This window comes from Parasteatoda tepidariorum, chromosome 8 (genome assembly GCF_982258835.1).
Source record: "Parasteatoda tepidariorum strain Cologne lab strain chromosome 8, Ptep-v5.0, whole genome shotgun sequence".
In the NCBI taxonomy this organism is placed as follows: domain Eukaryota; kingdom Metazoa; phylum Arthropoda; class Arachnida; order Araneae; family Theridiidae; genus Parasteatoda; species Parasteatoda tepidariorum.
The window spans coordinates 94,303,298-94,316,990 of record NC_141762.1 but is presented as its reverse complement, the minus strand read 5'-3'; the positions used below and the strand labels follow the sequence as shown (position 1 = coordinate 94,316,990).

The 13,693-nt window shown below is 29.4% G+C and overlaps 1 protein-coding gene across 5 annotated transcripts in view; it reads left to right on the top strand.

The window, feature by feature from the left end:
• LOC107443910 (heterogeneous nuclear ribonucleoprotein R) overlaps positions 1-13,693 on the top strand; it is a 37,784-nt gene that overhangs the window by 6,267 nt on the left and 17,824 nt on the right. For all 5 annotated transcript variants that reach the window (XR_015435953.1, XM_071180966.1, XM_016057937.3 and 2 more), the window contains exons 2-6: positions 3,452-3,591; positions 7,488-7,711; positions 9,420-9,530; positions 9,609-9,785; positions 12,230-12,365. Coding sequence is in view for 4 of the 5 variants with exons in the window: in XM_071180966.1 (XP_071037067.1) it covers positions 3,453-3,591; positions 7,488-7,711; positions 9,420-9,530; positions 9,609-9,785; positions 12,230-12,365 (787 nt within the window). In the remaining variant the exon portion in view is untranslated. The remainder of the gene's footprint in view (positions 1-3,451; positions 3,592-7,487; positions 7,712-9,419; positions 9,531-9,608; positions 9,786-12,229; positions 12,366-13,693) is intronic.

Genomic DNA, 13,693 nt, shown 5'->3' with positions numbered 1-13,693 from the left:
ACATGTAATTTAAAAGTCATACACATACATCGTAATTTGTATTTACGCTATCTGAAAATTGCGCATCGCATTTCGTATTAACATTAACGAGATTAAAAAATAATCCATCGCTTTTCGTATTTACGGGATTTAAAATCACATATCGCGTTTAAAATCACATATCGTGTTCTGGCGTTTAAAATATCATCCGTTGCTACTTTTCTCGCAATTCATATGCACGCGTTTTAAAAACCATATATCGCGATTCATATTCATGCATTTTAAAAATCAAGTGTTGTGAGTAGTCTTTTCGCAATTTAAAAGCCACACGATTCGTATTCACGCGATTTGAAAAACAAGCATCGAGTTTTTTATTTACGCAATTTAAAAATCACACATGGCAATTCGTATTCAAGCAATTAAAAAATAACACATAGCAATTCGTATTCAAGCAATTAAAAAATAACACATCGCTATTTGTATTTCCGCGATTTAAAAACCCAGAAAGGAAGAACACCATCTAGGACAAATTCCAAAACTGATTATGTTATTTGCTCTAAGTTTAATACTACCCACAACAACAGCTTCTGTCGAAAGACTGTTTTCCAGAATGAATTTGGCCTGTTCAAAATTACAGAGCAGTCTTTAAGCAAAATCATTACATTTTCATTTAATGGCTCAAAAAATATCACATGATCAAGTAGATAAAATTATCAGAATATTCAAAAATTTTGCAAATTACAGTATAACCATTAAGAAATTTTTTAAACCATTTTCTACCTTCTTAGAGCATTTTATATCATTTGTGATTATATGCTGGGAAATGATTTGTACATCATTAAATTTTAACTGTATAAAAAATTTAATCAAGATGAGTTTCGTAAAGTTATGAAAATTTTATTGATTGTGTATTAATTGTAAATAGTAAGTGTCGTGTTAGAAAGATATTCGTCATAAAAAGTTGTAAACAAGTATCTTAATAGTTTTTATTATTAAGGAATATAGTTCCTTAAAATTTTATGTGTTTTCTTTCTTTCTTTTTCTTCCCTCTCTCAGCCTCTTATTATTAATTTTAAAAAAAATGTCTGAAAGTTTAAGTACAAATCCCTAATAAATGTTAAACAGGGTTTCCGCTACGGTAGCTTTTTTCGCAAAATGCGAAAAGACCCCTCAAAAATGCTAAAATTCAACAAAGCATTTTCGCATTTTTGCTAAAGGATTTGGGGAATTCAGTTACAGCTCTGGATTGCAACTGGCAAGCTCTTGTTAGTGTTTTAATGGAAGACAAACGTCCTGTTGCTCAAGGGTTGTTAAAAAATATAACTACTTTTTTGTTTTTAGCAACCACTGCCATCATGAATGATATCATGTTCAACATTAATAAATTAAGTCTCATATTTCAAAAATCTAATTTAAATTTTGAATATGTTCAATCTAGTGTGAAGGCTTGTATTTCAAGTTTAGAAGAAATAAAAAATGGCACCGGCACTCATTATATGAGTTTTTTCGATGATGTGCCTAAGAAGAAAAGTGAAAAATTTGAGTTTCAGGGCCATATAATTTTAGATGGACTGAAACAGAGGGAAAGATTCCGTAATTTGATGCACAATTTTTTAAACTGTATCATTGAAAATATTACTGATAGATTGGGAGATTTGGATAAAATCGAAATGTTCAATATATTTATACCTAGCAGGATGCCCCATAGTTCGGAAGAATTACAGCATTACGGTGTAAAGGAAATCCGTTGCATTTTCAATTTGTTTTCGGAATCTCCCAGAAAATATTTTCAGTTTACAGAAACTGAATTACTTTGTGAATGGGGATTATTTAAACACATCTTAATGCAACGATGTAAAAACATGTCATTTAATGAATTACTTTTATTTTTATATACCAATGATGTGTCTGAACAGTACCCATTAATAACTTCTGTTATAGAGTATTGTGCAACAATACAAATGCACACTGTTGACTGTGAAAGGGGCTTTAGCTGCCTTAATTTGATTAAAACCAATATTCGAAGCAGGTTGTTAATCAACCATGTAAACAATTTGTTAATGATTAATATTGAGGGCCCTGAAAGTGCATTTAACTTTCAAGAAACATTTGTAAAATGGGCAAACATGAAAGAAAGGAAGATTGTTAATTATAAACCAAAATGTTTTGATAAATAATAAATGTGTTTTTTTTTTGTTATAGGTATTCTCTTTGATATTCTTGTACATTAAGCTATTCTTTGTCAGATAACTTACAGTACTTGTTTGATATAAAGTAATTTTATAAGCCTAATGGCATTTTAGCATTTTGCTAAAACTTTTTTTCAGATTTTAGCTTTTTTGCTAATGAATTTTTAGACTCAGCTTAAACCCTGATGTTAAATCTTATTTTCCACTTAAGGGGTTTTGTTTTAGTTTTAATCATTTTTAACCCTATAAACTTTCCTTAAATCAAAGTATTTAACTTGAATTTATATTAATAACCAGAATATTTATTTATTTGAAATTTAATTCTATGAAGAAAAAAATTAACATTAAAATTTATGTTTAAATGGACTTTTGTATTTTGTAAAGTGATAAAAAAAATTTCAATTTTTCCATCATTTTTTAATTATATCTAAATTTTTTCTGATAAATTGATTCTGATTTTCGAATTCTGTTTTCCTTCTTAAGTAATCAGTTTTGCATTTTCTAATTTTAAACGTTTTAAAGTATTGTATTTTCTGCAAAGAGATTACAAGGTTAACCGACAAAAAGAATTTAGTGTTATATAAACAATGATGTTTATATAACAATCACCACCAACAATTGCTTTCAATATGTCGGTCTAAATACTTTGGCATGCGGCCCTTCATTGGTCAATCTGCTGTGCATGTGGCCCTTCACTGAAAAAGGTTGTGCACCCCTACATTAGTGCATAAAAAAATTTGAACGTCTTACATGAAAAAACCATACCTACAGTAAACACGTGGTTGCAGGAAAATGTGTTCTGAAAGTGGTTCCGTGGTTCGGAGGGGTTGTGCTCTGTTGTTCGAAAAGGTTCTGAACAATGCTAGTAAATAGGGAAGCTAGATAACGGGGCAAGTGTTGAAAATAATGAAGATCCAGGAAGAAATGTGAAACGGATTTTATTCTAAATGACGTAATTCGAAGCTTTTTCCAAAATGCGAGAAATTCGCGAATTTTGAAATTAATTTATAGAATGCGCGAATTTCTCGCGGTAATCATTTTTTAATGCGAGAAAAGAAAAAAATATGCGAGATTCTCGCGCTATATTGAAAACACTGGGCAGTTTTACTTTCAGTTCAGTTCTTTTCATGAAATTCAATAAAATATGCAAATTCTCTTAATTTATTTCATTAGTGTAGTATTTGTAGGGATTTAAAAAATATAAGTTACTGAGGTTCCCTTTTTATATTCTCATCTGATTAACTTTCAATATTGAATATTAAATTTTATGTGTTCTTTTTTAGAATGGCTGAGGAAAATGGAGTTAACATTCCGAAAGAGGAAAATGGTGAAGCAATGGAGACTGATAGTAAGCCAAAAGAGCTTGCGGAGTCTGGTTTAGCTGATACTGTCATTGCTAAATTAGAGGAGCTTGTAACTAATGGTAACCTTTAGTTTATTTTAAGAAATAATTTTCTTTTGTTTCAGCCTGCAGTGTCTGAACAATTATGCAAATTATGTCAAAACGAAATGTCTGTTGTAGCCTGTGGCTTCAAAATGTCTTTTTTTTTGCATCAAGTTTGTGCAAAGAGATCAATTGTCACATTGTATTAAAAATATCTGAATTGGTAAAAACTATGATAAAGATTGAAAAAATTAATCAAGAAACGCCACAGTTTTATGATAGAATTGTTGTATACAGTAATTGTATTTAGACATTGCATTTGTTTTTAGAACATTAGGCATTGTGAAATCTTAACAAAATCAGAACATTAGACAAAATTTTGTTTACAAGACATTTATTCTGCTTTTCAGGGGTGATTGTATACTTGATTTTTTGTATTATCCTGGATCTAGGAGTTAAGAGCAGAGCATATGATTTTTCAGGGAATTAGTTCTCATACTTTCGCTAATCAAATATTATAATCAGACGAAATTTTCACAGAATTCCTCTGACTAAAATTGCAATTATGGAACTTTCACTGATTCCCACTAATGAGATGTTTGCATAAACTTCTTTCATCCACTAATGGGCTGAAATCTGCCAATTTGTTACTTTTGTTTTGGCTATTTTGAATATTTCGAGCTACAAACTGGAATCCACTAATATCACAGTTTTTATTCACTGGATTTGAATATCAAACATAGATTTTCGTATTTACATAATTTAAAAGTTACACATTGCATTTCATATTCACATGTTTTTAAAATCCAATATTGCATATATCCAAATTAAAAATATCTGAAGTTTAACAGCATGTAGAAATCACCATATTGTGATACGAGCTTAATTCGTTCCGTAACCTTCCTCGTATCTCAAAGCAATTTTCCCCATTGAAATGCCATTAATCCGTTCCAGCCCCAAAATAGCTAACCCCAATTGTTTTTGTTAAGTGTTTTTCAATAAGAAAAATGTATTTATAAATGACAAATATTGTACAAAAACATAATAAAGGAGAATGTAAAGCAAAATAACTGGTTGCATAAAGTGTGCATACATATTTGTATTTTGGTCACTTAAATGCAACTTGCACATAACTGAAATGATACTGTATGCTTAATTCTAGTTGCTGCTTTTCTCCTCACTGGTCTTTGCCTTTTTCTCCGTATTAAAAAAAAAAAACTGTTCAAGAAGGTTTGCTTCTATAACCAGTGGCTAAACTGGTGGGCCGTGTGCAGCATCGCAGCTGGCTGTTCCTCGTATCTCAAATGCCGCTCGTATTTCAAAACAAAACTTCGCTCGCTCGACAGCCCGTATCTCAAATAACTCGTACGTTAGAGCACTCTATCTCGAGGTACCACTGTACACGGAAATTTTCTAGAATTGACAATTTTTTTCTTTAATGATATATTATTTAAAATGCATACTTAAATACTACTTAAGCTTAATACAGGGTGCATAGCATTTATAAAAAGTGCTTAAAGGTGTTTAATTTTTATATCAGGGATGAAAGACTTCCGCGAAAAAGCGGAAATCCGCTTTTTTCTCCCAATTTTTAAAATTTCTGACCATGTTCCAAAAACTAAAATTTTTGGGGAGTCCAATTAGAGAACCCAAGCCTCCCGGAAGATAGTCAGATTACCGCGACTTCCGCTATAGAGTGGAAAGAAGTCTAAGCGTTTCATTTCGGACTGTCGATATTTGATTTCTTTAGTTTGGCTGATTTTTGGAATTTTAAATATTAGGAACTGCGGCGGAATCTGCTAAGATCGCAATTTTTAATCAGATGATTTTAATATCAATCAGCGATTTTCGTATTTAACTGATTTAAAAGTTACTTGTTGCGATGTAAAAGCCGTACCAGCAATTCCTATTCACTCAATTTAAAAATCCAATATCGCGATTTGTATTTAAGCGTTTTTAAAACCCAATATTGCGATTTGTATTCTCGCGAGTTAAAAATCCGACATTGCAATTAGTATTCACGCATTTTTAAATCCAATATTGCGATTCGTTATTACCGAGTTGTAATATCAGATGTCGTTTTTCTTATTTGTACGCTATTTAAAAATTACTCATTGCGATTCGTATTCATGTGATCGAAAAATTATGCATTAAGATTCTTAATTAATTATGTGGTTTAAAAATTAAATATTGCAATTTGTATTTTCCTATTTTTAAAATCCAACAGTGTGATTCATATTCACATGATTTTAAAATCCAAAATCGCGATTCATATTCACGCGATTTTAAAATCCAAAATCGCGATTCATATTCACGCGATTTTAAAATCCAATATTGTGATTCATATTCACGCGATTTTAAAATCCAAAATTGCGATTCATATTCATGTGATTTTAAAATCCAAAATCGCGATTCATATTCACGCGATTTTAAAATCCAATATCGTGATTCATATTCACGCGATTTTAAAATCCAATATCGCGATTCTTGAAGGAAGTAGGAGTAAGTTTTCTTTTGAATTAGTTACTGTAAAGATGTGGTATATTTTTCATTAGTAAGTAATTTAATAGTCGTGCCTTCCTGTAATTGCTTAATTTTTTTAATATAGTAGTGGTCACAGGTTTAAAATTATATTTAAGAAAAATTTGAAGTTAACTGGCTCAATGCTTCTGCCACTTTAAATATTAAATAAAAATCTCCCAGCATAGTTAAAAGTTGCTTTTATAAATCTCAGTATCATATAGAACACTCCCTCCCCTCTCTCCTCCCAGTGGCCTGCATTGTAAAAGTTCAGCTTTTTTTTATTTTTGTCCACTTTCATGCCTGTTATATTCATTTTTTAAAAGCCCTTTTAGATGCTTTTTTATTGTGTTTTAATTTTCCCTTTTCGAAAATGAGTTTTTTCATTACAATGTTGGTTTTCGTTCTCACAATCCGGATTTTTCACTTAACGTGATCTGGAAGTTTCCGGAAATCTGAGATCTAGAAGTTTCAAGAACTTATCGATTGCATTTAAGTTTAAAAATTCTTGTATATTTTCTTTGGAAATATTGGAACTATAATTTTTACTTTGCATCTCTTTCATTTGTAAATATTTCTTCTGGTAGAATAATAAATATGATTGGACATTAAAGTAAACTTATGCATAATTTTTCATTTAAATTATGTATTAATATTAAATTTACTTAGATTTTCATGTCTTTTTTTTAAATATCAATGATTTAAATTTATGAAGACATAAATTTTTTGAAATGCATCAGGGTTCGCCCCTGGTAGCGTATGAAATCGCCAATCATTGTACATATTTGGTAAAATGCCTTGTGAAATGTCATAATTTTAATTTGGAGAAGAAAAAAATTTAAAGTAATTCTAAGTCGCGTAACAGTAAAACGTATAACTTTTCGTTTAATTTGTTACCTTGAATTAAATTTTTAATAAATAATCACTAGAAATTTTGACTCAGTTTTAAACATGAATTTTAAAAGGTAAAAATTTTTTTATCTTTATTAATGAACTTTTAATCATCCCCCAAAAAATGTAGACCATATTAAAATGTAATGAAATAATTATATATAATTCTAAAAATCATTGTGCTTTCATTGTTCTTCTATATTTTCAGAACTCCATGGGAGTATAACAATGCAGAGAACTTTTTTTTTTAAGTGCAGAGTGCTCAACCTTTTGTTAGAATTTAACTAAACGTTTTTTATAATTTCAAAAAGCATCTTAACTGTAAGAAATGCAATATATTCTAGATTCCAAAATTATATAAAATTTAAATACATGTATGGTATTTATAAATAATAAAATATAAAAAGCCAATGAAGACTGTTTTTTTTTTTTAAAAAAAAAGTTGATTCCAGCTTTTTTCAGAAAAAGCAAACTTTCTTACAAGCTTGAAAAATATGCAACTTAAACGATTAATTCACTTTCAGGAAAGTTAACTTATTCTGAATTAGACGAAAGAGCTTTAGAAGCTTTAAAAGAATTTCCCGTTGATGGGGCCTTATCTGTGCTAAAGGAATTCATGGAAAGTAGCCTTGAACATGTGTCCAACAAGAGCGCCTATCTTTGTGGAATAATGAAGACATATCGGCAAAAGTCCAAACTTGGTGCTTCTGCTGTTGCTGCTAAGGGACCAGATGAGGAAAAGATTAAAGTGAGTATTCTTAGTGGCTTCTGAAACACCTTAGTAATTTGGCAAATCTGCAGAGTAAAGCATTATTCAACTTTAAATAATGTGGAACAAATTAATTTGTTCCCTTTCCTTTTACCTGTATTCACATATTGGCCTTTCCTTTTACCTGTATTCACATATTGGCTGTAGAAACTACAAAAAAAGACACCTCAAAGTAGGAAATTTTATGACTATTAAAATTATTAATTAGCAAAAACACTGACCGCCACCCTGAACTCTCTGGCTTTTTAAGCCTCTGTAAGTTTAGGCCTTGGCATCGTTTTTTCTTGTTTCAACTCTTAACTGTTGGGACTGTGTCAATCAGTTTGGACCAGGGATGGCAAGTTTTTGACACATGGCGGTTTTTACCGGTTTATACCATGGTTTTTACCGTCATGTCAAAAACCCATAGTTCTGGTCAAACTGTATTTTTATTTGAGTTTAACTGCTTGTAATTTAAAATTAATTCAATTTAGGCAATAAAATTAGAAAAAAAGTTGTTAAAAGATATTTAAGAACAGATTCTTGCATTTTCCCAACATGATTGTATTAAAACATACTATTTGAAGTAAAATATTAGGATACTAAACAAAATTTTCAACATTTTTGACCATCATTTTGTTTGGCATATTACATTACTGAAGAATGTCAAGTCATTCTTGACTTAGAGTTTGTTAGTAACTACAAGTTTTGAAAGTTTTGTTTAGCTTATTTCTAATATTTAAGAAATGCCAAGTTTTAAATTCTTCTTTTTACTTCTTGAATTTATTAATATCTCCAAGCTTTTTTGTTTGTTTGTTTATTTCTAACAATTAAGAAGTGCAAAATTTTGAATCCTTTGCAAATTAAGCTATAATGATAAAAATAAGTATCACTATTTTCTATAAGTATATTACAATATTTCTGTACGAATGTATATCCTTTTATAAGAATACATGTATATAGTTGCAATAGCAAATCAATAGCAATCGTTTACAACATTCATTTATAAACGCAATTATGTGAAAATAATATATTGTCCGCTATATGCCATAAATTAAAGAAAATAGTAGGTTTTTGACGGTTTTTACCACTGTCATGTCAAAAACCAGTTTTTGATGGCAAAAACCCAACCCTGGTTTGGACTTTCATTATTTGTGATAGAATTTGTATTGAAATATATAATCCAATTTGGACTGTAGGTTAGAATTTCTGATTCTTAATTAAAACATTAAAAACCAAAATATCGTTAAAATGATGAGATTCTCCTTTATTCACAACTCAAGTAGTATTTATGGGATCTCTCTGGTCCCATATCCCAAAAATAAACTCACCAACTTAATGCATAACAAAATTTAAAGTGAACAAAAAAATAATCAAACAGTTGTCGCCATAGCACTGCATGCAATGGCGACACATGCACAGTTTACTATAACTCTTGATTATTGTAGTTGAAAAGTGTGATGACGGCATCAAATCCAAACCAAAACTTATTTTGCGAATGGGTAATAAATATCGAAAAAAAATGCTGAACTCTAGTTAGTACCTTTTTCTAATAAAACAAATTTTTCAATACTGTTAACTCTATTTTGCAGAATTATGTACTTGCAGCAAAAGAGAGCCCTGACACAGTTTGTTTTCTGGCTCTGTTATGCATTAATTTGATTTTCTTTTTTTTGCTTTTATTTATAGTAGTTACATAAATTTTCAGGCAATATTAGATAGAACAGGCTACACCTTAGATGTCACTACTGGTCAGCGTAAATATGGCGGACCACCACCTGACTGGGACAACAAATCTCCACCTGGAGCTGGCTGTGAGGTGAGTATATTTTTTTAAGCTTTAGTTCCTTATTAATTTTAAACTATGGCTTACTTATCAGATTTTCAATCGTTTTAGGTGTTTGTTGGTAAAATTCCTAAGACTATATTTGAGGATGAATTGATTCCGGTGTTTGAAAAGTGTGGACAGATTTGGGATTTAAGATTAATGATGGATCCCTTGACTGGTCAAAATCGTGGATATGCATTTATAACTTATTGTAATAGAGAAGCTGCTCAATCAGCTGTTAAACAGGTAACATTTGTGGTATTAATGTTTTGTGCAGTTCTAAAATACAAATTCCTGTTAAGATTAAGGTAGTTCTTCCCACAGAATCACAGTGAAATTGCCGCTGAATGTTAAATGGTTTTTACAGAAAGATTTTTTTTCTTTGGGAAATTAAAAATTTTGGTTTTCTTTTTGAGGATTTTTTTCCTGCAGAATATTCAAAAGATTCTTAAGATGCCTCTAATATTCAAAAGATGACTTTCTTGTGCATCAGAGAGGATAGAAATGTGATTTTTCTATTCTAATTCTTATTTGAGAATTAAAAAGAAATCGACAGTAAATAATATAAAAGGAAGAATTATAAATTGCAAGAATTTAAAAGTTAGTTTGCTCTAGAAATCCTGTACTTGTTTTTTTTTTTATTTTTTTAAGAAACATTAATAAAATGACTGTGACTCTTGATGGTGCACATTAAAAATTTAAAATCTAAATCACACTTTTAAAACTTCACTTTATCACTCACAACTGGCACCTATTCCATTATAAAAATGAGAAGTGTTATTAGAATTTTTTTTCTCACAATTATTGCTAGGAATTTTTATTATTTTTTGAATTTCAATGTTTTTTCCAGCTCAGTTATTGATATTCTTGTGCTTTTTTTGTTTTTAAATATCGATATTATTATGGCATGTGAAGTTTGTATTGCGGATCCTAGAAATCACTCTGAAACATTTGGTTTTTGCCCATATCATAGTTACTCCATGCAGTGTTTCAATCATTCTTTGGATAATTATTGCTACGTATTTTTGCATTTGAAAAAAAAATCTTGATCTTTTTTATGCTATTTTATTACATTTAATTTACTTTTAATGTGGCAATTTTATGTATTTTTTTTTTTTAATTTTTATTTTTTTTAACTTTTTGGCAGTTAAAGCTAGTAAAGACTTGAATATCAGCTAATTCAGGCTCTAATTGCTAGTACCACAAATTTCCTCAGGATTTGTAAAATTCTGGTTATTTCTCTGTATGTATATTATTTCTACACTTAAAATTTAAATTGTCAACTTTTGACCCGCTCAGTTTACGCTGATGGTATCATATATCCACAGTGTTTCGATTGTATTTTTGGCGATTACTGGTATTGATTTTTACATGGTTTTTCAATGTCCCAATATATGTCGTCTGACAATATGAAAAATTGGAATCTTGTATGTGATTATTTACATTTTAACGCAATGACCATTAATTTTTGTAGGAGTTATATTTATTGATTTTGACAGTTTTTATAAATCCGATATTTTATTACATTATTTATTTCAACAATTGAATCCTGAAACGAAACAAGCATTTGAGTAACCCAGTCGACGATCTTTATTTCAGTTGTTACTGCTACCAGATTTCATGATTTTTTTTTTAATGTGATGCACAAAATTCGAAAAAAAATTTTAAAAGTTTTTCTCCCTCCAAAATACGAAAATATTGCTCATCTATTTTAAAAAAAAAAAAAGTTACATTTAATGTATAGCTTTTTTTTTTTCGTTTTTTAAACAGTGCTTTTACTTTAAAATACTAACATATATATTTGTTATTATTAAAAGTATCTTACAGAAAGATGTTAGTGGTAGAAAGTTTTGTCTCAGAAAGCTGAAACAATTCTGTCACAGCTGCTAAAGATTAAAAATGTAAAAGATGTTTAATATGAAATATTTAAATGAAATGTAAATTTTGGCAATCTTTCTATATTTACCAAAGCATTTTCGGTTTTAAGTTTATAAATTTTTTTTAAACATTTACTTAAAAATCCTGTTTCACTTAAAAAGCTAAGTTTTTAACAATTGCTTTCAGACTGACTTGATTTTTATTCCCCAATTTGCCAATAAAAAGCTTATAATTTTTAAAACAATGTAAGACAATACTAACATTTCAATTACAGCTAATAAGGATGTCTACTCTGGAACACAGAGGTTTCTGCACTCATTTACATTTCAAGTTACCTGTACATTATCCCTTTATTTTATTGTAAAGTTTACGTAACAGGTGTGGTTTCATTAAATAAACATTTTGGAGGTTATTTGATTGGATGGACTATGTATTCTTTTATCTTCCTTTTTTTTTTTATAAATCTTCCATTTGATTTTTAGCTTTCAATTTAAAAAGAAAATTCACATTTTAACCATTTTTATGTACTAAACATTGCAGATTAGCTTTAAGTATTGCATTAAGCTCAAAATATTTTTCAAAAATGAATTTTAAAAAATTTATTTGGTCTTTAAATATTAACATGTGTTACAATTTGTAAAAATATTAAAATAATTGTATCTTTTACTGCTCTTGCTAACATGTCAATAAAAATTTTTGAAAATGGAACTGAAATTTTTTTAATTTTCAATTTTGAAATTCAAAATTCAATTTTTCGGCATGTGCCATCTAAATTTTGAAGGTTTTGGCAAGTTTTGGTTTTTACTTTTCAGCTGGATAATTATGAAATCAAAAGTGGAAAGAATCTGAAAGTCAATGTATCAGTTCCTAATCTTCGGCTTTTTGTCGGTAACATCCCAAAGAGTAAGAGCAAAGACGAAATCTTTGAAGAATTTGGTAAATTAACAGGTATGAAAAATTAAACCTGACATTTTATAAAAATTTTTGACAGGTAAATTCTTGTTTTGTTAAAGTGTTATGGTCAAAATTATTGTCTTGGCCTTATAATTTGTACAAATATTCTCCTTGGAAAATTTATTATTTTTAGCATTGTTTTAAGTGCTGTTTTTGTAATTAAAAAGTTAGTTTATATATATATGTAAAAGTTTAGCATTGTAGACTTAAGCTAAAATGAAGTTTAAATTGTTGCTGTTTTGAAGACTTAAGTTTAGTCATCACCTAATTTGCTGTCTTTCCTTTTTAGAAAAAATGATTATCTTTCCTAATGAACTATAATACAATTCAAGAACAAAATATTATTTAAGTTTTGCATGAATGAAAAATTAAGTCATATACTACTGTAGTTGTTACGAGCTATTTTTCAATTGAATACTGAATGTTTGAGTATTGTACAATCAGTACTCGAACAGTTTGTTATTGCTCTGATAAAAGCTGTGGCTCACATCTTAATTTCAGGATTCATAATTGTCCCATTTTTCCTGTTTGAGGATATTTTCTCCTGATTTTTTTAGCCTTTTTTTCTTTTTTTTTTTCTTGGATGTATGTGTTCAGAACATTTAATTTTCTAGGAATGCTGATTTTAATATAATGGATTTGAGGTATCAAAGGATTTGGATTTTTATTCAGCATCCTTCTATTTTTATCAAAATATTAAGTTCATAGTTGTCCTGATTTATTTAAAAAAATATTTTGCCCTTAAATGATTTTTAGCTTCCCCTCCCCTCAATATATTGTTAATTTTTGTGTGTACAGAATATCCTATTTAGTGAAGATACAAATGCAGGTTAGGGTGTAATAGGGGGGAAAAAGGTTCTTCATAAAGATTATTGCATCAATAATTAGAGGGCTTTTTTTAAAAAAATTTCTCTGGAAAAAAATTCTAAAACATTGTGTGCAATTTCCCTTGCTTGCGACTTGAATGTCTCACCTTTCTTATAAATGAAAGGTGATGGGACTAACTGAACAAAAATTAAAACAAATTCAAAACTAACAGTGATTAAAACAAACAAAAATCTTTTAAAATTTCTCAAGCCGCTCCTTCAAAAAAATCGAGAAAATGGAAAAAAGACTGGTTCTTAACACTGCCTCTGGGGCTGCCACTAAAATCAGGGGCGCTAAGATTCTCACGCTGACTTGTGCCAAGCTAAGATCAGGATTCAGACAGATGCCTGGAGTTTTGAAGGTCTCATTATAGACTCTAATGTATGTGTGTTATAACAAATTAAACTAAACTCAGTGGCAAGACAGCCCATACAAGAAAACTGAGATGGGCACCA